The sequence below is a fragment of the Lagenorhynchus albirostris genome, chromosome 1 (assembly GCF_949774975.1).
Source record: "Lagenorhynchus albirostris chromosome 1, mLagAlb1.1, whole genome shotgun sequence".
NCBI classification, from domain to species: Eukaryota; Metazoa; Chordata; class Mammalia; order Artiodactyla; family Delphinidae; genus Lagenorhynchus; species Lagenorhynchus albirostris.
The window spans coordinates 164,903,499-164,928,425 of record NC_083095.1 but is presented as its reverse complement, the minus strand read 5'-3'; the positions used below and the strand labels follow the sequence as shown (position 1 = coordinate 164,928,425).

At 42.9% G+C, this 24,927-nt stretch overlaps 1 protein-coding gene across 1 annotated transcript in view; it reads left to right on the top strand.

Moving 5' to 3' along the window:
* Window positions 1-24,927, top strand: part of ABHD2 (abhydrolase domain containing 2, acylglycerol lipase) — a 107,519-nt gene that overhangs the window by 52,789 nt on the left and 29,803 nt on the right. The window contains exons 3-4 of the mRNA XM_060159140.1: window positions 6,355-6,530; window positions 9,442-9,609. Coding sequence (XP_060015123.1) covers window positions 6,355-6,530; window positions 9,442-9,609 — 344 coding nt within the window. The remainder of the gene's footprint in view (window positions 1-6,354; window positions 6,531-9,441; window positions 9,610-24,927) is intronic.

The following is a 24,927-nucleotide window of genomic DNA, read 5'->3' as shown; positions in this document are numbered from 1 at the left end:
AACCTTGTAGGGGACATTTGTCACTTTTCTGCTGCCCAGCATCCATTCTTCCTCTCCAGGGGCACACAAATTTCCTTTTGGGGAAGTTCCTCTCTCCCATTGCATGTAGGTAGTAAATCAAGGTTGCCCTGCCCACCCACTCTGAAATTCCCTGCTTCTAGACACCTCACTCCTGGGATATTGACTCTTTCCAGGTGGGTGGGGGGCAGTGATGTTGCTGACTGTGTAAAGAGCACATCGCTAGAGCAGCCCCCTGGTTTCCTTCCTGGATCCTGTGCTCTTCAAGCCTGGTTCTCCAGACTCTTGTCCATTTGGTGAGCACCCCAGCATCCCTGTAATATAAGAGGAGTTAAGTTAGTTGGAGTTGGATTTTGTTGCTTTAACCAAAGCAGCCTGTTTGATACAAATTTAAAATGCCAAGGAGTAGCGGCTGATGGGCATTTGGTTCACTGGGAAGGACTTGCTGGGAGTCGGTGGGGGGCTCAACCTCAGACAACATATCCTAAACACCTACTGTGTGCCAGGCCTTGGGCCGATTTGGTAGAGAGGTACTGGAGAAGATCAAAGGGAATAACAGCTAAGTCTGGGTCCCATAGCTATAAAGTGGTTTGATCTACAACCAAGGGACCCAAGTCCCATAAGGAAGAATTGGTCACCCACAGATTTAGGGCAAAGATGAGCATTAGTCAGCTTTTTTTTCAACTGTCTTATAAACAGCCCAGCAACCATCTGTCCTTGCTCGTGTGAACTCCATGTGCCCAAAGGCAGCATATATGTGTGTGTGTGTGTGTGTGTGTGTGTGTGTGTGTGTGTGCGCGCGCACGCATGTCTGGAGGGATGTGGGAGGGAGGGAGGTCCAGATTTTCCCTTGTGGTCTTTCCCTTTGGGCAATTCCATTAGCATAGCCAGATGTTGATTATAAGTAGGTTCAGAAGATAAAGACATGCTAGCCTCTAGATTTTGTTGTGATCTTCTAGCTTCTTTCTTAGTAACAGGATTCATTAACCACTGACCACAGCATGACATTGGACAAATTACCATCTAGATAAGTAAAGAAGTAGAAGACATCACTTCTGCTTTCTGGGAGTCAGGAATAAAACATGCCCAGATGCTAACTCTAAGAATAGCTTTTTAAAATGTAGAAATGCATGCAAATTAGTGTAGTAAAAAATGAGTATTGAAACGTGAAGCAAGACATAAAGTTTTACTATAGGACATAAATACCTGAATAATGGAGAGATAGACCATGTTTGGTTTTGGTTTCTGTTTTTGTTTTTTGCGGTACGTGGGCCTCTCACTGCTGTGGCCTCTCCCGTTGCGGAGCACGGCTCTGGACGCGCAGGCTCAGTGGCCATGGTTCATGGGCCCAGACGCTCTGCGGCATGTGGGATCCTCCCAGACCGGGGCACGAACCTGTGTCCCCTGCATCGGCAGGCAGACTCTCAACCACTGCGCCACCAGGGAAACCCCCATGTTTGTTTTTTTATCTTTTGGCCATGCTGCGTGGCATGTGGGATTTTAGTTCCCCAACCAGGGATCGACCCCTACATTGGAAGTGTGGAGTCTTAACCACTGGACCACAAGGGAAGCCCCTCACACCATGTTTTTGAATGGGACAAGTCGAAACTGTAAAGATGTCAGTTCTTCCCAAAGTAGTATATGTTTGGTGTGTTTCCAATTTAAAACTCCAAAATTTTTCATAGAACAAGCTAATCCTATAGTTCATCTGGAAACTAAAATGTCAAAAGTCTGCCAAGAAAATTTTGAAAAAGTAGAGTGAAGTAGGCCTGCACCATCAACTTTCAAAATATTCCATAAAGCTGTATTAATTAAAGTGGTGCCATATTGGCATAAGAATAGACAAAGAAATCGATGAACCAGAATAGAAAATGCAGAAACAAATCCAGATATTTAATTGAGAACTTGGTATATATTTAAAATGACCGTTGAAATCAGTAGGGAAAGGATGGGCCATTTATGGAGTAAGGACAATTAGCTAACTAGTTGAATTAGATTAAAAATGAATTAGATCTTTACTTCGCATCATTTTCAAAAATAAGTGACTTCAAGGTAATACATTTTTAAAAACTATAGGAATAATAGAAGGAATATTGCTGAATATATTTATAATTGGGTGTTGGAATAGCCCCTTTTAAAGCAAAATGCAAAACACAAAGGTTTTAACAGAAAAAATTAATAAATTTAACCACAAAATATAAAAAGCTATATAAGATGAAAAATAAAATTAAAATATACAATAGACTGGAGAAAACCCTTGCAAAATATAATATATAATGACTTAATGTAGGAGTGATAAAAATAAAAAAGGAAAAAGAAAACTATAATAGAGAAATGGACAAAGGATATGAACAGACAATTCACAGAAAAGAAGTACAAATTGCTAATAAACACATGAATCAAGGAAATGCAAATTCAAGTAAGAAACTTTTTTTCTCCCATAGATTGGATCAACCTTAAGAAACACAAATTGAAATATAATACCCATTTTTTGCCTATCAAAGTAGCCAAAACACCAATTTTTTTTTTTTTTTTTTTTTTTTTTTTTTGCGGTACGCAGGCCTCTGACTGTTGTGGCCTCTCCCGTTGCTGAGCACAGGCACCAGACGCGCAGGCTCAGGGGCCATGGCTCATGGGCCCAGCCGCTCCGCGGCATGTGGGATCCTCCTGGACCGGGGCACGAACCCGTGTCCCCCGCATCGGCAGTTGGACTGTCAACCACTGCGCCACCAGGGAAGCCCTAAAACACCAATTACTGATGAGGGTGAGGAAGACAGGTACTTTCATACACAATTGGTAGGAATGTAAATTGGTCCCTCTCTTTTGGGAGGCAGTTCGGTGGTACTATGAAATTTTAAATGCACACAGTTCTTGGTTTTATTTCTCATTCTCTAGCCCCACTCCGTTTTTCCCTCATCACTGGGTAGTCAAGGCCTGGCTTCTTTATAGCATAGCACCAGACTTCCAAGGAGGTATTATACAAGCAGAAGCTGCCAGGCTTCTGAAGGGCCAGGCCCAGATCTGCACAGCAGGCCTCCCACCACGTCCAGCAGACCGGACAAGTCACAGGCCAGCCTAGATCCATAGGGGTGGGGTAGGGGAGGTAGGAATCTAGCTCCTGACGGGAAGAATGGCTTGTGGGGGCAGGAATAGGTGGAATTATTTGGCGGCTCTATTTTCAGACAAACTACCCCATAGGTAGTTAGAGTAAAACATATTCCTCCATGTACCACTTCAGCAACATCTCTTAAATGTTTCCAGGGACTTCCCTGGTGGCGCAGTGGTTAAGAATCTGCCTGCCAATGCAGGGGACGCAGGTTCGAGCCCTGGTCCGGGAAGATCCCACATGCCACGGAGCAACTAAGCCCGTGCGCCACAACTACTAAACCTGCGCTCTAGAGCCCGTGAGCCACAACTACTGAGCCCACATGCTACAGCTACTGAAGCCTGCACGCCTAGAGCCCGTGCTCCGCAACAAGAGAAGCCACCACAGTGAGAAGCCTGCGCACCGCAACGAAGAGCAGCCCACACTCACCGCAACCAGAGAAAGCCTGCACACAGCAACGAAGACCCAAGGCAGCCCAAAATAAATAAATTTTAAAAATTAAATATTTCCATATTTATATAAATTTCAAAATATTCTGTTGTTTTGGTCCAGATTTCTTCCCTAAACTGAACCACGTGAGTGGGCACCTATTCTGGTTTTTACTTTCTTTTTTTTTTTTTTTTTTTGCGGTACGCGGGCCTCTCACTGCTGCGGCCTCTCCCGTTGCGGAGCACAGGCTCCGGACGCACAGGCTCAGCGGCCATGGCTCACGGGCCCAGCCGCTCCGCAGCATGTGGGATCTTCCTGGACCAGGGCACGAACCCATGTCCCCTGCATCAGCAGGTGGACTCTCAACCACTGTGCCACCAGGGAAGCCCTGGTTTTTACTTTCTTAATGTTTTTCCTATGATCTGTGGATCAGTTATGAAGACAAACAAAAACACAGTAAAGCTCCACCACAGTAAATGCTATGCAAAAACTCAATCTTGTAAGCCCTGGTGTTGGGTTACTGTGATGTTAATTAAAAAGTGTTTTATCAGTAGGTGGTATTGTCATAAAATTATAGACAGTGAAACTTCCACTGTGTACAACTGACCTTACACTGAACTGAGAAAGTCCCAGGCAGTCACCTGTCCACCAAGGTGGCACCTCCTAAGCCGAGCTACTAGGACTCAAGCAATAGAGGGCCGTGGCCAGGTTTGTGTGTTAGTTATCCCTCCACTGGTGGGGGGATGCCAGAGTTGATGGCAGCAAGACTAGAGGCTGAGAGACCACTTGGGGGGCAATTGCCAAGATTCAGAGGCGGTGACAGGACCTTGAATCTGGAGCATGGCATCAGGATTGATCACCTGTGTCATGATTATACAGGAAATCTGAGTAGCCAAAAGGAAATTTTATGCTTTTGTCATCTTTTCTATGATTATATTATATTCTAAATGAGATCAGAGGATAAGTAGATGAAATTTAACCCATTCTTCTGACATTTTTAACCTCAGCACATTTCTGTTTTTAATTTGTATTGTAAACAAAATTTTCTCCGAACTTCTCCTCCAGGAACAATCAGAAGTTTGGTTTCTTGGACCACTCCCCTCCCCGTATGCACAGTTTATTGTCCAACTTAGTAGTCTGAAACCCTTTATAAATTCGGTTATCTAAATCTTGTATAGTATTCAGCTGTCCTATTGACATTATTTTATAAGCTTGCTTTTTGTTACTGTCATAATCCACTTATCTCTTAAAAATGCCTTTGCCTGCTTTCTAAAGGCCGTGGTCTCTGCACTGAGATTTGCACCTGTGGTTGATGCTGGCAAGTGGTTTCATGTCCATAGGTCTTAAAAATACTCTTCCTTGGGCTTCCCTGGTGGCGCAGTGGTTGAGAGTCCGCCTGCCGACGCAGGGGACATGGGTTCATGCCCCGGACCGGGAAGATCCCACATGCCGCGGAGCGGCTGGGCCCATGAGCCATGGCCGCTGGGCCTGCGCGTCCGGAGCCTGTGCTCCTCAACGGGAGAGGCCACAACAGTGAGAGGCCCGCGTACCGCAAAAAAAAAAAAAAAAACTCTTCCTTCTCCTCCCTGCCCCCAGAGAGGAAGCTTATCTGGGAACTGGCTTGCTTAAGGTGATGACTTCCCTTCTCTTAAATTTGTGTAGATTTAATGAATTGCCAAAAACAGAGAGTAAATCTGGTTTAATTTAAGAAGAGGGTCTGGGATCATCTGGTCTGATAGAAATGATAGGCACAAATCGGCAAGCAGGTTAAGGTAAATTCTTAATAAAATGTTCACCACTGTGATACACTACAGAGGTGAAGGATTGATGTCATTACCATTTTATATTATGTCTCTAGTTTAATACAGAACACAAATCCTGCTCACACATCAAGCTTGGGCTCAAAGCTGAAGAAGAGAAACCAATAGCAGTTTCAGTAAATGGGATCATCTTGCCCTGTGGTTGTGAACTATAATCATTTCTTAATTGTAACTTGGAACACCTTGTTTTCCCAGTGATTAACTAGTTTGTGATTTTTGCACTTCCTACCAAGGACCAGAGTCACTGTGTTTTCACGAAGGACAGTTGTTAGGGTGGTATCATGCCTTGCTTATGCTAACAAGACTTTATCCTTCATTAATCCGACAAATATTTACATTGCTCTGCCCTTCTAGCACATTCTCCAGAGCATACAATGTGCCCCCCAGCACACACACACACACACACACACACACACGCACAAGGCACTTAACAGACTCTTAGGAGGCTTTGCAGCCCTTCCCAGTTTAACAAGGTAGCAGGTTTGGTTCATGGGGTAACCCCTGCAGCTGTGGCCTGCCTTATTGGGGGAAGGCAAAGAAGTGAACATTTAGTTTGCATAGGTGCCGTGCTAGCTATTTTATATACAGTAGCTCATTTGATAATGAGGCTAACCCTGTCAAGTAGCATGTGTTCAAAATGTATTAGTTGCTTTCTTTCTATTCTACATTATGGAAATAACCCGTGTTGAATTAATTTATTATGGTAATAACCCGTGTTGAATTAATTAACACCTTAAATTTGAAATCCTATCTATATAAGCATGCCCTGGTTGATTTCTAAAGCTAATCTGTTGCGTTAAATGGGAAAAGGAGATAAATCATGGCATGGGTATAAGGTTTAAAAAAATCTCATATTTGTGCTTAGTGAACAGAATTTGTCAGGAAAAAAAAAAGAGGTTGAAAAGCTCTTGCTCCAAAGTTTTTTTAGAGCATTATTCAAGGAGTGTGGGAAAATTGACCTCTCCTCTCCTTCTTTCTTAGATATATTCCACCTTTGATCTGGGGGAAAAGTGGACACATCCAAACAGCCTTGTATGGGAAGATGGGAAGGGTGAGGTCACCACACCCGTATGGGCACCGGAAGTTCATCACCATGTCTGACGGAGCCACTTCGACCTTTGACCTCTTCGAGCCCTTGGCTGAGCACTGTGTGGGAGGTAAGTGAGTTTAGGTCATATGATTGGGCCATCACTCAGGGAAGGGGAACTAGTCCGTGAGGGAGCCTCAATATAAATGCTCGAGCCATTGATACTTACCATCGCATTCAGCGTCCTGTAGGAAGTCTGCTGAGGTGCATCACTTAGGAGCAACTGGCAAGGACTGGCTCCAGCGTGTGCTTGCCGGGCGTCCTGTAGGGCTCTTCAGAAAGCATTGTTGAACACAGTTTTTTAGTCCTTTTGTGAAATAGAAAAGCTTGGTATAAGAACTTGGAGCCCAGGACCAGGCCTCTGGTTTGATGACAGCAACAGAAGCTGGACTATTCTAAGTGCTTTATGTATGCTATTATCTCATTTAATCCTCACAACAACCCTGAGAAGTCAGTGCCTTATTATCCCTACTTTACTGATGAGGAAACTGAAGCTGAGAGATGCAGTGTAGCTGGTCTTGTTTGTTGGACAACAGCAGATAACAAAGGCTCTCATATACCCTCTGCTTAGGTTTCCAGAGGTCTGGGACACCTATATCTCAGAAACAACCACGGTTTCTACTGGTGATAAAACTCTCATTGCTCTGTGCAGACTGCACAATAAACATTCATAAAAAGCTTCACAATGAGGACTTCTGAGGAAGTGGAGTTAGATGGCTGCATCCTTTGAATGCTGTTACTACTGGAAGAGGACATGTCTTTTGAGTTCTGTAGTATTCAAAGGCACCTAGTTTTTTACAGGAGCTCAGTCAATATTTAGGGGTAAATTCCAGTAAATGTAATATAGCTCTCAGTTATTTAAAGCACTTAGAACCTCTGAGTAGCTAGTGACAACTTAGCTTATGTTCCCTCTGTCTGGAATGCTTGTCCCAGACCTTCACACAATTGCCTCTTTGTCGTTTAGCTCTCAGCCCCGTTGTCACCTCAGAGGGATGGTCCCTGACTCCTCTAACTAGTGTTTCCTTCCCAGGAAATCCATCACACCTTCCTGCTCTAGTTCTTCATGGTACCTGCCATTCTCTGAGCTTATTTGCATAGGTGTTTATCATCTGTCTGCTAGAATGTAGGAATCCCCAGAGTCGAATAAACAGTCACAGAAGTGAATAAATGAATAGATTAGGAGTTCACATTGTGTTTCTAAGCCTTGTAGCTGATCTTTCAAATATTTATTTCTCTACCATTTAAAAAAAGTTAAATATATTTTCCCTTGCTTCTAATGCTCTGACTTCTTCTACTATTAAAGTACAAAATTTAAGCAATTTAATTTAACCTGCTCTTCTAGGACTGAGGTGGAAAGTTGAAAAGGATGAAACTGATTCTTTTTTGTGATTGTCTGTGTCTTTCTATCACCGCTGTGCCCAGAAAGGATTGATGAAGGTGGTTCTGGAAGGCAGAAATGCTTCCAGGAAACGCTCTAAGAAAAGCAGCCGTTTTTCCTTTTTAATGATTTCTTCCTGACAACAAAAGGAATAAATACTCACTCATAGAAAATGTAGGTAATGTAGAAACATTTAAAAAAAAGAAAAGAATCATCTGTAATCCTACACCCAGCATACCACTGTTAGCGTTTTGTTCCATTTACCTTCGGTTCTATGCAAAGTTTTTCTAAAATTTAAATTACTACACGTTATATTATAAATTATAATATAAATATTTCCCCATATAGTTAAAAGTCTAAAAGTCTTCAATAACAAAAGTCTAACAATTGCTTAATAGTCTCCAATGTGGTCATACCATAATTTAATCATTCTGGTTTTGGGCATTTAGCTTGCTTATAATTTTGTTGCTCTCAAATAATCCTTTGATAAGCATCCTTACTCATAAAATTTAAGGCAAGATTCCAAGAATTGGAATTACAAGGTCAAGGTTTATAAAAAATTTTAAGTTTCTTTATGCATATTGCGTACGAATTTTAAAATTGTTCTTATCTTAACTTTCGGAAGGAGAATTTATGATTAGATTTAATAGCCCAAACACCACTTTTCTTTTAAAGAAAAACACATATTCATATTTTTAAGTAGGTAGTTCATACTCACGATAGAATATTCAAAATGTACTAAAGGATACACAGTAAAAGTGTAAGTCTCTCTCCCACCCTAACAGTGGTACCCACTGTTAGGATTCTTGTGTTTGATTCCAGAGCTAGTGGATGCGTTTATAAACATAGATGTCTTTTCCCCCCAACAAATAGTAGCATATCATAACCCTTTTCTGCACCTTGCTTTTTCCACTTAATACATATTAGAGAGCTTGCCATATTAGTGTATGTAAAGATGTCTCATTATTTTTAAAGGGCTACATAATATTTCATCGTTTGGATATGCAAAAATTTATTTAAGCAGACCCCTATTTCTGGACATTTATGTTATATTCAGTCTTTTGCTATTACAATCTATACTGTAGATATATTGTTTTGTGTATGTACAATGTATCTGTAAGATAAATACCTGAAAGTAAAATTGCTGGATCAAAGAGGTCTAAACAAACACTGCTTTTTATTTTTCCATTCATTCATTCATACAGAATTTCATATAGAAATTAAGAGTAATGCTTGGAAACTTGTATAAGAATTTGACAGAGTGATTTTATATCCATTGAATCTAATAATTAAAAAATTGAGATTTGAATCTTTTTCATTTCATTTTTCTAGTAATTAATTTTGATTGTATTTTATTTTTCAAAAGCATCTGTCCATAATGGATTGGAACTTTTAAAAACTGACCCTTCACCACAAATAATTTGAGAAACACTGCTATAGAGAGTTCCAGCTAGAGGGAAAGATATTCTTTCCCAGAGAAATGAGTGACAAGATGTATGTTAAATTCTCTCCTACTGTTGGCTAAGCCAATGAAGTGTAGTTGTGACCATTTATCATGTCACTATTTATTGGCTATCTCGGAATCTCCTCCTCCACCACATAGATGATGTTACCATGGTCATCTGCCCTGGAATTGCCAATCACAGTGAGAAGCAGTACATCCGCACCTTCGTTGACTACGCCCAGAAAAATGGCTATCGGTGTGCCGTGCTGAACCACCTGGGCGCCTTGCCCAACATTGAACTGACCTCGCCACGCATGTTCACCTACGGTAAGCTTGGGGCACAGCCAAGTGGAGAACCCCTTATTTCTTTTCCCACTCCAAGTGTGCTGCTACTTCTGCTTCTGCCTTACTTTTCTAAGTTTAGAATTTGTGCCCATCTGAAAGAGCTGGTGGGGCACACAATTGTAACAGCAGCCCATGTGTACTGGGCATTTGAGAAGCCATGCCTCACATCAGCCTCTCAGCTGGGCACTGGAACAACCCCTATCTCAGCCGATCTCAGAGGCAGAAACTAAAGCTCACAGGGGAAGGTCTTGCACAGCGCCCCCTGCTGGTAAGTTAATGCCCTTCATCACTATGCCCTCCTGATGCTCATTCCTCAGGACTCTTGTGAGTGGCAGGCCAGCGCTGTGATGAGGCATGTGGATGTTAGTGGGAAGGGAGTCTAGCACATTAACAACTCAGTGGGTTTCAGGCTGCTTGAGGACGGGAATTGGATCTCATATTTAGACAAATGCTTCTTGAGTTTCATCGAAGTCCTTTGTTAGGTAAGGCTCTGTGTTCTGGACTGCTCGTTCTTAAATCTTATTTAACTCTCCCTTCAGATTAACTGAACACACATAAATAATAAACATTAAAATATGTGTCTGTATATGTACCAACATTTGTGGTGTTTATAACCACATCAATTATAAGGTGTTTTCATGGGAAACAAATGAAAATTACATTTATAATCTCACCATAACTAATTTTCTCTTTCTTCATCCTCCCATTCTTTTATCTGTGTGCACATAGTTTTTATTTAGATGCAGTCATAGTGTGTATATCTATGGTAACTTAATTTAAATAACTTTATATTCACTAACATAAAGATGCATAGTCATTATATTTAATCTTTTTAAAGAGCCACATTGCTGTGATTACCCTGTTATAGTTTATTTAACCATTCCTCTTTGTAGCCATTTAGGTTATTTAAAGTTTTTCAGCATTTTAAATAATGATGCTATAAATATTTTTTCATAGAACTTTTTTCTTCTCTTTAATGTCTTCTTGGGAGTAAATTTCCAGGAGTAGAATTTCAGAGTCAGCATTTTTTATGCACGTCTTGTACATATTGTCAGATTGTCCTCCAGTAATATTGCTCCAGTTTTTTCCACCCTTGGTGGCATGTGAGGGTGGGTAAGGAAGCGTGAGCGGGGGCACCTTCTCTGTGCCAGGCTGGGGGCTCCCATCCGACTGCTCCTCCATGTGCACTCCCACCTAAAGACACCCATTTTACAGCCTCCCTTCTGTTCAACAGTTTGGTCAGTAGCTTGAAGATACAGGTGAAGCTCCAGATTTACACGTAACACAGGCACATGGGGAGTAGTGAGTAAGTGAGAGACAGGTTTGGATCAAAAGGTAGAAACAGGCAGTATCTAACAAAAATGAAAACAATGGAGAACAATTATAAGGTCCTGTACTTAGATATACAAATTCGGGTGCACAAGTAGAGGATGGGGAAGTGTGGCTTGGCCGCAGGGTCTGGGACGGGAGTGCTACCTAACAGCACGAAGTGCCAACAAGACAAGAAATGCCAGCGAGAACACTTAACGTGTGCCCAGCACAGCACCGCCGTTTCCCATGGACGTGATCTCTTCCATCTCCACAGCAGCCCTTGAGGCAGTGAGTGAAATTGTGATGGAGAGACTGAAGCACAGAGAGTTTAAGTAATTCGGGCAGGGAGAGAACCCGTAAGTGGAAGAGCCAAGATAAGATCCTGAATCTTGCCGCCCTGGCCTCCAGAATCCTAGGAGAGGAGCTAGGCCTGTGCAGTCCAGGCCCCCACCCCTCAGAGTGCTGAGCTATAGAGACAGGAGTCTAGACTGGGGGGCACTCACACACAAGTCGAGGAGTCTGGTGGCTAAAGGAGCAGAGACGAGTCGGCTCAGTGTGGGACGTGGTCACAGAGAGGCTACCCAGCCCTGCCACTGGCCAGCTGTGTTACCTTGAATTTGCTTAACCTCAGTTCCAGGTTCTTCAACTGCAAAGTGGGGGTTACAGTTTTACAATTAAATATGGGTCACTAAGGACTTAGCAGGCAATTGAGTGCCTAACATATAGTATCCACTTATGAAATGTTCGACTTATTCAAATACTTGAAGATCCTATAATGCTAGTGAAAGATTAGCAGTGCTCTGTGTGGCCCAGATACATAAGACGTGTTCTGCAGGGGAAGATGGGAATATCAATAATAATTACAATACAGTATGATGAGTGCACCAGTTGAGAGTGTCTGGTGGGCGCGCAGCAGCAGGGTGGAGAATCCAGCCTGTCTCCATAGGCAAGGGTCACGCGTGGAAGGAAGGGTCCTCCCAGAAAAAGCATTTGAACTGGGTCCTCAAGGTGAGGAGGGGTTGGAGCTCAAAAATAGAGAGCAGCTGCCTTTTAAGAGAGTGGCACATCTGGGCTGGCAAGCAGAATTTGAGAAAGGAAAATCCGTGGGGTGAAGTGAGTCCATCTAGGATGAGCTCAGCACCCACATCTTTCATAGTAATTTAACTTACCCTTTTTGTTGTTGTCACCGTTTGTTTCATCAGAATTTTAGAAATAAATTCCTATAGTTTATTTTAGTAGTTTTCCAGAAAGACAGGTACCTAAAGATATGGATGATTTTTCTAGCTGTGCTATTTAGTTCTTTTGTTTATCAGTACATCTTTTAACTGTTGAGGTGCATTGTTTAACCATCGGTTAGTAAGGTCAAACAAATGTGACCTGAGGTCAAAAATCCAGAACTTAAGGCACTTGAAATCCAAACAAAAAAGTCTCTGGGGGCGTCCCTGGTGGTGCAGTGGTTGAGAGTCCGCCTCGATGCAGGGAACACGGGTTCGTGCCCCGGTCCGGGAAGATCCCACATGCCGCGGAGTGGCTGGGCCTGTGAGCCATGGCCGCTGAGCCTGCGTGTCTGGAGCCTGTGCTCCGCAACGGGAGAGGCCACAACAGTGAGAGGCCCGCGTACCGCAAAAAAAAAAAAAAAAAAGTCTTTGGTAGCTTAGAGAAGGTGTTAGTACTTCCTTAAGTGCTATTAATATGACTTTAGTTTAAAAGAATGGGTTTTTAAAGAATGAAATTTTGCTGTTTGCAACAACACAGGTGGACTTGGAGGGCATTATGCTAAGTGAAATAGAGACAGAGAAAGACAAGAAAATAGAAAGAAATAGAGACAGAGAAAGACAAGTAGTGTATGATATCACTTATATGTGGAATCTAAAAAATACAACAAACTAGTGAATATAACAAAAAGGAAGCAGATACACAGACATAGAGAACAAACTAGTGGTTACCAGTGGGGAGAGGGAATGGGGGAGGGGCAATATAGGGGATTAAGAGGTAGAAACCTCTTATTTTGTACCTTAGGTATAAAATAAGCTATAAAGGGGAATTCCCTGGTGGTCCAGGAGTCCAAGGACGAGGGTTCAATCCCTGGTTGGGGAACTAAGATCCCACAGGCCGTGCAACACGACCGAAAAAAAAAAAAAAAAAAGCTACAAGGATATATTGTACAACATGGAGTATTTTCAAATATTTTATAAATATAAGTGGAGTATAACCTTTAAAAATTATAAATCACTATATCGTACATTTGTAATTTATATAATATTATATATCAACTATACTGCAATTTTAAAAAATAAAAGAATGGGTTTTTAATAAACGGTTCCCTGGACTGGTGAATAAGGAGCAATCCTTCAACAAAGCTGGCCTGATACATTAGAGCAAAGCCTATGTTTGTTACTTTTCACTGGTAAAGTGAGGCAGCTCAACTGTTAACAAGCTAGAACTGAAAAATCTTCATCACACTTAGTCCTGTATTGACTAGTTGCCTATTTATGGACTTTCTATACTTCAGTATAAATATATTTGTCGACTTTTATTTCTACACCTAATATCATTCATTTTTAATTACTGTTGCTTTGTGATATGGCCTAATATCTGATAGGATTCACCCTGACCCATTGCTTCTTCAGCGTGTGCGTTTGTCTCTCTGCGTGTTTATTTTTTCAGTTGAACTTTAGAATTACTTTGTCAAGTTCTGTGTTGAGTTTCTGTACCAGTCAAGATGGACGCGATTATGCTGTGGAAACAACCCCCAAATCTCACTGGTTTAAAAACAAAGATTTATGTCTTCCTCACATGACAAATCCATCCTGGCTTGGCCGGGGGTGTCCTATGTCCCATCACCATCCTCACTCAAGCACCCAGGCTCATGGAGCAGCCCCCATCTGGAGCATTACCCGTAGAGGTCACAATTTATTGGCCAAAGCACATTACATGGTCAAACCTAACTTCAGTCGGGTGGGGGAGGTGTGTTGTTCCCAGAGAGGGAAAGTAGATTTTGGTGAACTCTAGCACACTGTATCACAATTTTTGAATAGAAATTTTATTGTATAAATTAACTTGGAAAAGTTCGTTGTTACAGTGTTTCGTTATCCAGGAATGTGGAACTTCCCTTCAAGTCTTCCTTTATTTCTCCCATAAAGAACTTCTAGTTCAGTGGTTATCAACATTAGAATTCCCCTGGGGAACTTCTGAAAGATACCAAGGCCAGGGGCCAGCCCCCAGGAGTGTAAGGTTCCCCCCCGCCCCAGGCTGAGAGCCACAGATGTAGGTCTTACACATTCTTTGTTTCCTCTTCAGTTTTTTTCTTTTACCTTTTTATTACAGAAATGTTCAAAATATAGAAAAGTAGAGAGAATAGTAAAATGAACTCAGAATAAACCCCTCTGTACCCATCACTCAACCTCAACAAGTACTCAGCTTCTGGCCAATCTTATTTCATCCATAAACCACACCTTTCCTGCATCCCCCTTCCAAGATTGTTTTGGAGCAAGTCCCAGACAGCCTATCATCTCATCTGTGACTGTTTCAATGTGATGCTAAGGTACATGGACTCTCTGTAAACTGTTTTAGTTTGCTGGGGCTACCAAAGCAAAATACCATAGCCTGGGTGGCTTAAATTAAAGAAATGTATTTTCTCACAGTTCTGGAGTCCAGAAGTCTAAGTTCAAACTGTTGGCAGGTTTGCAAAGGCTTCTTTCCTTGGTTTATAGATGGCTGTCTCTCTGTGTGTCCATGTCTGTGTCTCTGTCTGTGTCCTAATCTCCTTTTCTTTCTTTTTTTTGGTCAAATATCCATACCATTTGTTTTGTTTTGTTTTTGAAATTTATTTATTTATTTATTTTTGGCTGCGTTGGGTCTTTGTTGCTGCATGCGGGCTTTTCTCTAGTTGCAGGGAGCGAGGGATACTCTTAATTGCGGTGCGCGGGCTTCTCATTGCAGTGGCTTCTCTTGTTGCAGAGCATAGCCTCTAGGCATGCGGGCTTCAATAGCTGTGGCTCGCAGGCTGTAAAGCGCAGGCTCAGTAGTTGTGGCGCACAGGCTTAGTTGCTCTGCGGCATCTGGGATCTTCCCGGACCAGGGGTCGAACCCGTGTCCCCTGTATTGGCAGGTGGATTCTTAACCACTGCAGCACCAGGAAAGCCCTAATCTCCTTTTCTTATAAGGACACCAATTATATTGGGTTAGGGCCCACCCTAATGACTCCATTTTAACTTAATTACCTCTCTAGAAGCCCTGTCTCCAGATACAGGCACATTCTGAGGTACTGGGGCTTAGGACTTCTACATATGAATTTGGGGAGGACACAATTCAGTCCATAACATAAACATAGCACAGTACCATCATCACACCTAAAACTTTAACAGTATTCCTTCATAGCAGTTCAGTTTCCCCAGCTAACTTCTTTCTTTGTTATTTTCCTTTTTAATTACAGTTTGCTCAATTCGGGATCTAAATCAGGTCCCATATATTACAGTTGTCTCAAAGGTTTCTTAAGCCTCTTTTAAATCTCCTTCCCTTCACTTTTTTTTTTCTTTTTTTTGGCTGTGCTGGGTCTTCGTTGCTGCGTGCGGGCTTTCTCTAGTTGCGGCGAGTGGGGGCTACTCTTTGTTGCGGTGCACGGGCTTCTCGTCGTGGTGGCTTCTCTTGTTGTGGAGTACAGGCTCTAGGTGCACGGGTTTCAGTAGCTGCAGCACGCGGGCCCTAGAGCACATGGGCTCCAGTAGTTATGGCTCGCGGGCTCTAGAGCGCAGGCTCAGTAATTGTGGCGCACGGGCTTAGTTGCTCCACAGCATGTGGGATCTTCCCGGACCAGGGCTCGAACCTGTGTCCCCTGCATTGGCAGGCGGATTCTTAACCACTGTGCCACCAGGGAAGTCCCTCCTTCCCTTCACTTTTAATAGACCCAGTCAAGTCAGCCTCTTCCATGTGGGGTAACTGGATGTGACATGAAGGGGGGCCAGATCCCTGGGACATGGCACAGCCTATCCAGAACATACATGGGCACCAGGCACTGGCCTGAGGGGCCTGCTGACCTCAGGTCTGCCCAAGTTCTGTGTGGAGGGCCCTTCTCTTGTCTCACCAGGTTTCACCTTGTCATGCAGGACTCAACCAAGATGGCACCTTCTTAGAGAACCCTTCCAAGACTCCCCTCACCCCCAGTCATTCTCTATCTAATCCCCCTCTTCACATTCTTCAAGGCACGTATGGTTTGATGAAATGTTGTATTTGTTTACATGTTTATTTCCTGTCTCTCCATCCCCAATTCCCCTCCACAAGTGCCTGGGGTCTTTGTGCTCCTCTTCTAGCCCCACAGGGCCTCGAACCCTTTCTATGCTTGGCCCATAGAAAGTGCTCACTAGGTCGGTGTTGCCTGAATGAGGACTGAGAGGAAGGGTGCGAAATGACAGTTTGTGGATGGAAGGTGATGTTGTGCAGACTAGCGTGCCTCAAACAGGTGTGCCTTATGGTTGTATGACCTGTCCTTATGTAAACCGTGTCGCTCTGGAGCAGATGGCAGGCCTTCCAGTCACTGTGATACTCTTGGGGCCTTTGGAAACTGTGACCTTGACCAGAGCAAACTAAAGAGGGCATCAGCATGAAGCCCTTATTCTTCATTTCCTGTTTCCCCCCACACACACACACACCTCTCTTTCTGAGAAAATTGCAAAAGACCTTTTCCTGCTTATCAAACTAACTCTGTTCTAAACCACGTAAGCACTAATCCCTTGTTATTGGGCATCTTTGCTGATGTGATTAGAAATTGTTGAAAATAGATCTCTTGAACAGAAGAATTTCCTAAATGGATAACCTTACATTCTCGTGACTTAGAATCACATGAATCCTTAGTTCTGCCTTTGAAAGATAAATTCATTAAGGAAAATCCTGCATGACAGCAGTTACCATTTATCTCACACTAACAGTGCCAGGCATGTGCTGAGCATGCAGGGGTATTACTTCCCTTGATCCTCCTGATGCCTCGGGGGTAGGCGTTAGTTTCCCCACTTCCCAGGCTCAGGGAGGTTAAGTACCTTGCCTGGGGTCACACAACCAGTAAGTGGTAGGACCAGCATTCAAACTGCGGGATTCTTAACTTCAACTCAGTACCACCTCTGCCGTAGTGTTCATTTCCTATTTATGATATTGCTTATTAGAATAAAGGGGAGCAGGGAGATAGTTGAGCATTAAAAAGATTTGTCCCCACTATGGTGGTAGTGGTCATTACTGTTTTTATTAGTAGCTGTCGCTTACATTGCACTTGTTGTGTGCCAGGCACTGTTCTAAGTACTTTATAGGATGTATTAAATCAGTCATCCCCCTTTTACAGATGAAGAAACTGAGGCCCGGCAAGGTTGAGTAACTTGCACATACTGTATAGCACAGGGAACTCTACTCAATACTCTGTAATGACCTAGATGGAGAGAGAATCTAAAAAAGAGTGGATATGTGTGTATGTATAACTGATTCACTTTGCTGTGTACACCTGAAACTAACACAACATTGTAAATCAACTATACTACAATAAAAATTTTTTTTTAAAAAAGGTTGAGTAACTTGCTCCAGATCACAAAGCTGATGAGTGGGTGATCCAGGTTTCCATCCCAGGCAGTCTAGTCCTGGAGTCCATGCTTTTGAACAACTACATAGCCTTTCCATGTAAGGGACTGCATCCTGCTGATACTTCTAAGGAGTAAGGAAATAGTTCCCAGTCGGATACATTTTAGGTTTAAGGCAAAAGAGCAGCCAGGAGCTTCTCAGAGCCACAGAAACAGGCCTGTTGGGTTTGGGCTCTGGTTTTTGTTTATCTCACATCCTACAGACATTCATGAGGCCAGACCCTGTGATGAGAATACAGGTGGGAATTCAAGTCCCTGCTTTCCGGAAGCTCCCATTCTAGTGAAGAACAGCTCACTATCGAGGGAAGGGGGGGAAATAGTCCCAATCAGTCTGCACTTACTGGCTGGGCTTGTCCAAAAAGAATATTTACCAACAGCAGCCTTTTTAAGGACAGGGGCCAGATTTTAATATTCAATTTTTATATTATGTTCTTGTTAATCTCCTGCATATAGCGTATCACTTAGAGAGAGTTGCTCAGGGAATGCCTGCATAAGGAAAAGGCAGTGTTTTAGAGTCCAACAGATGGGAATTTGAATTCCGCAGTTGGGGAAGTTAACATTAATATAAAAGTACACAGCATGAGGCCCAGCAAATACCAGTAAATGCCAATGATTATTGTCTTTATTAGTCTTTCACTCTTACTTTGTGTTTTCTGTGAGCCCACTTAGAGGAGAAAAGGCGAAAGTTTACTTGAACAATTAAATGGCCTAGCCTCTATGTCAGCTTCAAACAGTTGACTGCCTGTGAACTGTCATAAGGGCCAATTTGAGAAGCAGTGCTCGTTGAGCATAAATTTCTGTTTTGAGCTTGGTCTGAGTTATGACTCTTTTTACAGGTATGGCAAGGCCCCGGTGGTTATTTTGAAGGGTGCAGTGCTTGCTTTCTGGCTTCATAACCTTCATTACTGGCTCCTTGCCAAATCTGGTGGGCCCAGGCTGAGGGTGGGGGGGGTGGTCACACACCTCCAACTCAATGTTACTGGCTTCTATATTCAAAATCAGTACTGGAAAGTTGTTTTTATTGTAGTACATGTTTATTAGCTATATTTTAACTTTCTAAAAATTATTTTCATTCTTTAAAAAATTTCCTTACCACTTGCCTCAGAATAGTTCGTAGATTTTTTTTTTAACCAGCAGATATTAAAGATTTCCCTTTTGATGAGTTACATGACATTATCTGATCTGACCAAAGACAAAATGTGAAACTGTTAGGATGACTAGTAGAACCCACAAGGGTAGAATTTAAATTTAAATTTAAATTTAAATTTCTTATTTAAGTACGATACTTTGCTGGAACAGACCGGGGGTCCATAACCCTATCTTCTGGATGAGATCAATGAATAACACTTGAAAATGAAGGAAAACATAGAAGTCTTGAAGATTTTTTTGAAGTGTATTTATCATACAGGGCCTAATCTTTAATTGGAACACTGCGGTAGTGAACAATTGACTTAATTGATTTTTTAACCTAGGCAGCGTTAGGAATGTGAGTAATGTCGTCAGTGATGCTGCAGGGGACCAGTAAATTCAGGAAATATTCTGCTCCATCTTTATCTTTGGCTAAATGCCTTATCCCAGCAGTCCAGTATTCATATTCAGAGCAAAGTAGAGCTGGATCAAGTCCACCAGCCAAGGAAACGAACTAAAAACCAGAATGATCCAGTTGTGGTTATTCTGACCTCCATTTCTAAGACTGACCTTGAAGTCTTATGACCAGAAAGTTAAGAGCCAAGTTAAGAGCCAAGTGACAAAGGGTCTATGAGTTTGATCTTGATTAGAGGAAAAATTTAAGATTTTTAAAAAGTCTTTTCTATATCAGATGAAAGGAATAAAAATAATAACCTTGCATTGGTGACTCAGTCAATAAGGTGACTGAGTCCCTTAGAATCATGAGCCTCCTAAGAACTTAGGACCGAACACCAACCTAGATCATTTTGACATTGAAAATGGTCTCAAACGATTTAAATTGCCTTTTCCTGTGAGTTTAAACAGTGAAGTGGGCTCTTCCCTTATTTCTGAACATCTGGCTTTCTTACATTAGACATCAAGCTGAGAAGAGGTACATGAAATCACAGCATCATCTTCTGTTGCTTGGAGGAGGAGCTCATTAATGTCCAATTGGGTTTAATACAGGATTTTTTTTTTAACTGTCTTTTGGAACCTCAATGTAAGATCAGAAAATTTTGCCTTGCTTAGGGGATAGCATTTCCATCTTAGAAGGGAGGGAAGCCCTGTACCTGGGGTCACCATATAATTTAGCAACCCAACTGGGTCACTTATGAGAGTGAAAAAGGACCTTACTAATAACTGCATCAGAATAACAGACAAACTCCAGGACTCTCTCAGGCAAACTAAGGTGTATGGTCACTGCTATACAGCATGCTGTAGAGGTCACCCACATGATCCAAGGCATTTTGCCACAAAGAGTTGCAGACAGTGATTTTTAAGAAACTTCTACTTTGTTAGAAGTAGAAGTAACTGCTCAATCTAGCTGAAGATATTTGATTAGATCATGAACATAAATGTTTCTGTAAGCTTTTCATGTCTACCATTTTAATTGATGCAGACTCCATTTTAGTTTTTTTTGAATTTTATTTTATTTATTTTTTATACAGCAGGTTCTTATTAGCTATGTATTTTATACATATTAGTGTAGATATGTCAATCCCAATCTCCCAATTCATCCCACCACCACTGCCCCCAACCGCCACTTTCCCCCCTTAGTGTCCATACTTTGTTCTCTACATCTGTGATGCAGACTACATTTTGAATCGTATTCATGATTCCAGATGACAGCCAGGAACTGTGTTGCCTCTGCAACAGTCGAGTGTTATAATGGCAGAAGAACACTGTGGGAAGGGAGGGGGGGGGGAGGTGGGTGAAGAGAGAGGGAGAATGGGGAAGCGAAGGTAGTGAATTTGCAGAAGCTCAAGCATCTTAGTAAAACATCTGACAAGACCATCTGCTGAGAGTCATTGAGCTTGGAGAGGGTGCCCAGGGAGGGGCCCAGAGTTTAGGGACATGTTGGGGAGTAATACTGCGAGCAGAACTGTGGAGGAGCCTCGACAGGTCTGTGCTTTCTGGATGAGATCTGAATATTTAACCTTCAGACAGAAGAGGGCAGTTTTCAGCATCCTGTACCCCGGGAAACAAAGCCAACAGCACTCATTTGCGAAAATCTTTGTTTCAGAGTTAAAGACAAGGCAAATTCATATGGTGGGCAAAGAAGGCCTTCACTTTATTTCCACAGCTGTTTTCTTCCCGAGTGAGTCAGCTTTGCAGCAGCTTGCCCACAGCTCTAGGAAATGACTCACACACCTTCACTATGAAAATGCTAGGGGCTGCTAGGCCCCCAACAGTCTGCCAGCGAGCCGTGTTGTTAGCTGACCGCTCTCTTGCATTAAATTTAGTGGGAAGGACATTTAGGTTCTTCTTTCCCGTCCCCTGCTCAGTCACGCTGGCTGATACTGTGTGCTTTCATGCCGCATGATTCAAACTTCCTTCTTACCGAGCTCCATCAATGGCACGCCCACCATGTGCCTGGTGTGGAGGATACAGAGATGACTCAAAGTCTCCATCCACAAGGAAGACCACGTCTCTGGGTCCTTGTATTTGAGCTGACTGAGTCATGATAGTGCCATTTTGGGGGAAATGGCTTTTGAAATAGATGGTACAAGAAAAAGGTCTCTCCTGTCCTCGGCAGTTTGCTTTTCCAACATAGGCCTGTGGTATTCGTCTGTCTAAGGCCAGGTTAGTGCCTCCTATTTCGTTGTCTTAAAAAGCTGCAGCAAGGGCTTCCGTGGTGGCGCAGTGGTTGAGAGTCCGCCTGCCGATGCAGGGGACACGGGTTCGTGCCCCAGTCCGGGAAGATCCCACATTCCGCGGAGCGGCTGGGCCCGTGAGCCATGGCCGCTGAGCCTGTGTGTCCGGAGCCTGTGCTCCGCAACGGGAGAGGCCACAACACTGAGAGGCCCGCGTACCGCAAAAAAAAAAAAAAAAGCTGCAGCAAGATTATATAAGGGCCTACTGTATAGCACAGGGGGGAGAAAAAGGTACAATCTGTTTGCAGGACATATATTAAGTTAACCTTAAAACTGCATTCCAATATACATTTGTCTGTAGACAAATACTGTTTGATTCCACTTATACGAGGGACCTAGAACAGTCAAATTCATAGAGTCTGAAAGTACATTGGTAGATGCCAGGGGCCGGGGTCGGTGGCGGGGTTGGTGAGGGGGAATGGGGAGTTACTCTTTAATGGGGACAGAGTTTCAGTTTAGGAAGGTGCAAAATTCGGGAGATGGATGATGGTGAGAATTGCACAACAATGTGAATGTACTTAGTGCCACTGAACTGTACACTTAAATATGATTAAAAATTTTTTAAAGTGGGCTATAGAAACATTTAAAAAAAAAAGATTATATACCTAAATCTTGTTACTGGTGCTAATCCTTTAAGGATTAAATACATAGAACCTCATTACAATCCTCCTAGTATTAAAAAAACAGGTAGCTGCAGCTCTTAATAAAAGAACCCAGGGAGGGGTTCCCAGACACTGAGGGTGTTTGGTAACTGACATCCGGTGGAGATCCCGGGAGGACCCTGCATCTACCAGCAGGCTGATCCTGGAGCTGGGCAGACACCATGTCCTTGCCTTTCCCTTGCCTGGGAGAGATGGCAGCTCTTCACAAAACACCCAACAGCTTGTCTAGGATTATGTAGACCTGGCCTTTTATCCAGATCAGAAGTGCTTGAATCTAATTAAACTGAGGCTCCCAAAGTGCCTACACGATTAGCTGTAATTGCTCCTCAGTAGTGTAGCAAATCCGAGTTACAAAATCCAAGTTTTGTAACTGCCCCAGTGACATCTGAACATCTCCTCTAGGTCTCAAGTAATTAGTCTCAGACCTGGATAAAGATAGGTAGGTCCAAAAGGCATCAGATGGTGAAAAAGTAAGACTTTTCACAATTGAAAAATAAATCCTGGCCATGCAATTACTTATGTAGATTTGGGATACAAGACAAAGGACTTGGGCTATGGGGTTAGACATGGGTCCAAAGCCCGTTGCTCCCACTCACTCACAGGGCCTAGCACAGGGCCTGGAACGTAGTGACTCCTTCCTATTCGTTTAGATGATACTGACTGAGTGCCCACTGAGCGCCAGGCCCCACAGATACAGTGGTGAACAACACCAGGAATATCTTTGCTTGATGGCGTTTATAGTCTAATAGAGAGGCTCATTCAATGGTAGAACAAAACTTAAAGATACAAATAATTAGCCAAGGGATGAAAAAATTAGGCAGAGTCCCAAGGAAATGGTGGTAGAAACAATTGACAATAAGTCCCTTAGTACCATTTCTTGTACAGGCAAATAATGTCCCCATCACAAGCTGCACACATCACTGCCCCAGCATGAGGGATGTGTTGGGTGTATTTAACATAGTTGAAGGGAGGGTGGGAGGGAGGGAGACGCAAGAGGGAAGAGATATGGGAACATATGTATATGTATAACTGATTCACTTTGTTATAAAGCAGAAACTAACACACCATTGTAAAGTAATTATACCCCAATAAAGATGTTTAAAAAAATAAATAAATAAATAAAAAACATAGTTGAAACTGGTCTAAGGATATTTAAACATCTTTTTAAGAAATTATTCTTGATTTTCACTAGATTTTTTAACTGGCTGGATTTTTATTGAAAAAGTAATGTATATACACAGGAAAAACATTCAAATGGTGCAAAAATCTGTATAGCAATAAGTCAAACTATGTCTTCCTCCCATCCTAGCCCCTGGTTTTCCTCTTCAAAAAAAAAAAAAATAATAACTGCTATAGTTTTTCAGCAAATATTCAATCAGATATGTGTACACATATAATCCCTTTAAAAACACAAGTACACACAGGAGATGGTGCCATCCCACTGCTTCGCTCTTGTTTTGGCCCCTCAGTAAGCTGGCTCAGGGTCATTCCACATCAGCAGACCGGACTCTACGTCATTCTTTTTCACAGCAATTTAACTAGTCCTCTTACTGGTGGAAATTTAGGTTATTTCCAATCCTTTGCTGCTGCAAACAGCGCTGCAGGAAACATTCTTGCACATATATCTTCGCACACATCTGCAGTATAAAGTCCCCCAAAGTGGAACTGCAGGACCAGAGGTTTGTCCTTTTGAAAGCATTAATAAATGTTACCACATTGCCTTCTGAAGGCTATTCCAGTGCCCACTCCCACATCAGTGGATGGACCAGCAGTCCTGGTACCCACACCCTCCCCAGTGCTGGGTATCGGCAAAGTTGATCTTTTCTAATATGGGCAGTGGAAAAGGATTGTGAATTGTCGTTTTAATTTGCATTTATTTAACTGTGAGTGACATGAAGCATTTCTCTGAACCGCCCTTTTAAAAGACAAAAGAGGGCTTCCCTGGTGGCGCAGTGGTTGAGAGTCCGCCTGCCAATGCTGGGGACACGGGTTCGTGCCCCAGTCCGGGAAGATCCCACATTCCGCGGAGCGGCTGGGCCCGTGAGCCATGGCCGCTGAGCCTGTGCGCCCGGAGCCTGTGCTCCGCAACGGGAGAGGCCAAAAGAAACAGAAAATTGAAGATTTTACCCACCTTTCCTATCAACTCAGACAGGGGTTCTCAAAGTGTGTTCCCTGGACCAACATTGCCTGGGAACTTGCTAGAAATGAAAATTCTCATCCCACCCAGACCTCCTGAATCAAAGATTCTGGAGGTGGGACCTAGCAATCTGTGTCTTAATGAGCCCTCTGTTTAGACCCCACCCCTAGAGTCTCTGATTCAGTAGGTGGCGTGAGGCATAAGAACTTTCATTTTGAACAATTCCCAGGCAATGCTAATGCCGCTGGGCCAGGGACCACACTTTGAGAACCGCTGGGCTAGCGCATTTTTCTTGCAGTAATATTTAACCTCAATGCAGTTTTTCTGATCCACTCTACAAGAACGATTACCGGAAAGCAGTTGTGTGTATTTAGGGCTTTAAAGATTGTTTTTGTTAGGAGTTTGATGGACCCGGTAGAGCTGTCCTGTTGGGTTGAGCAGGGGTTCACCCACTACAGAAACCTGGCTTTGAGGAAATATTTGGAAAGCAGCTACCAGGGCAAGAGCCCTGCTTCAGAAGCTTCCAAAAGGGCAGTGCCTCTGTGTGGGCAGGTTGCTTACTGCAAGTGGAAAGGGAAATCTGAAGAGGCTGGTCCAGAGACCAAGTGGGAGTATGCCTTAAAGAATGCTTTCTCCTATTGGTCTGAGCCAAAGGGATCCTTGTTCCGTAGAACAGTGGTTCTCAGCCCTGGTTGCACTTTGGAGTCCCCTGTAGATCTCATAAAAGAACACCCATGCCCGGGTCCTACCCT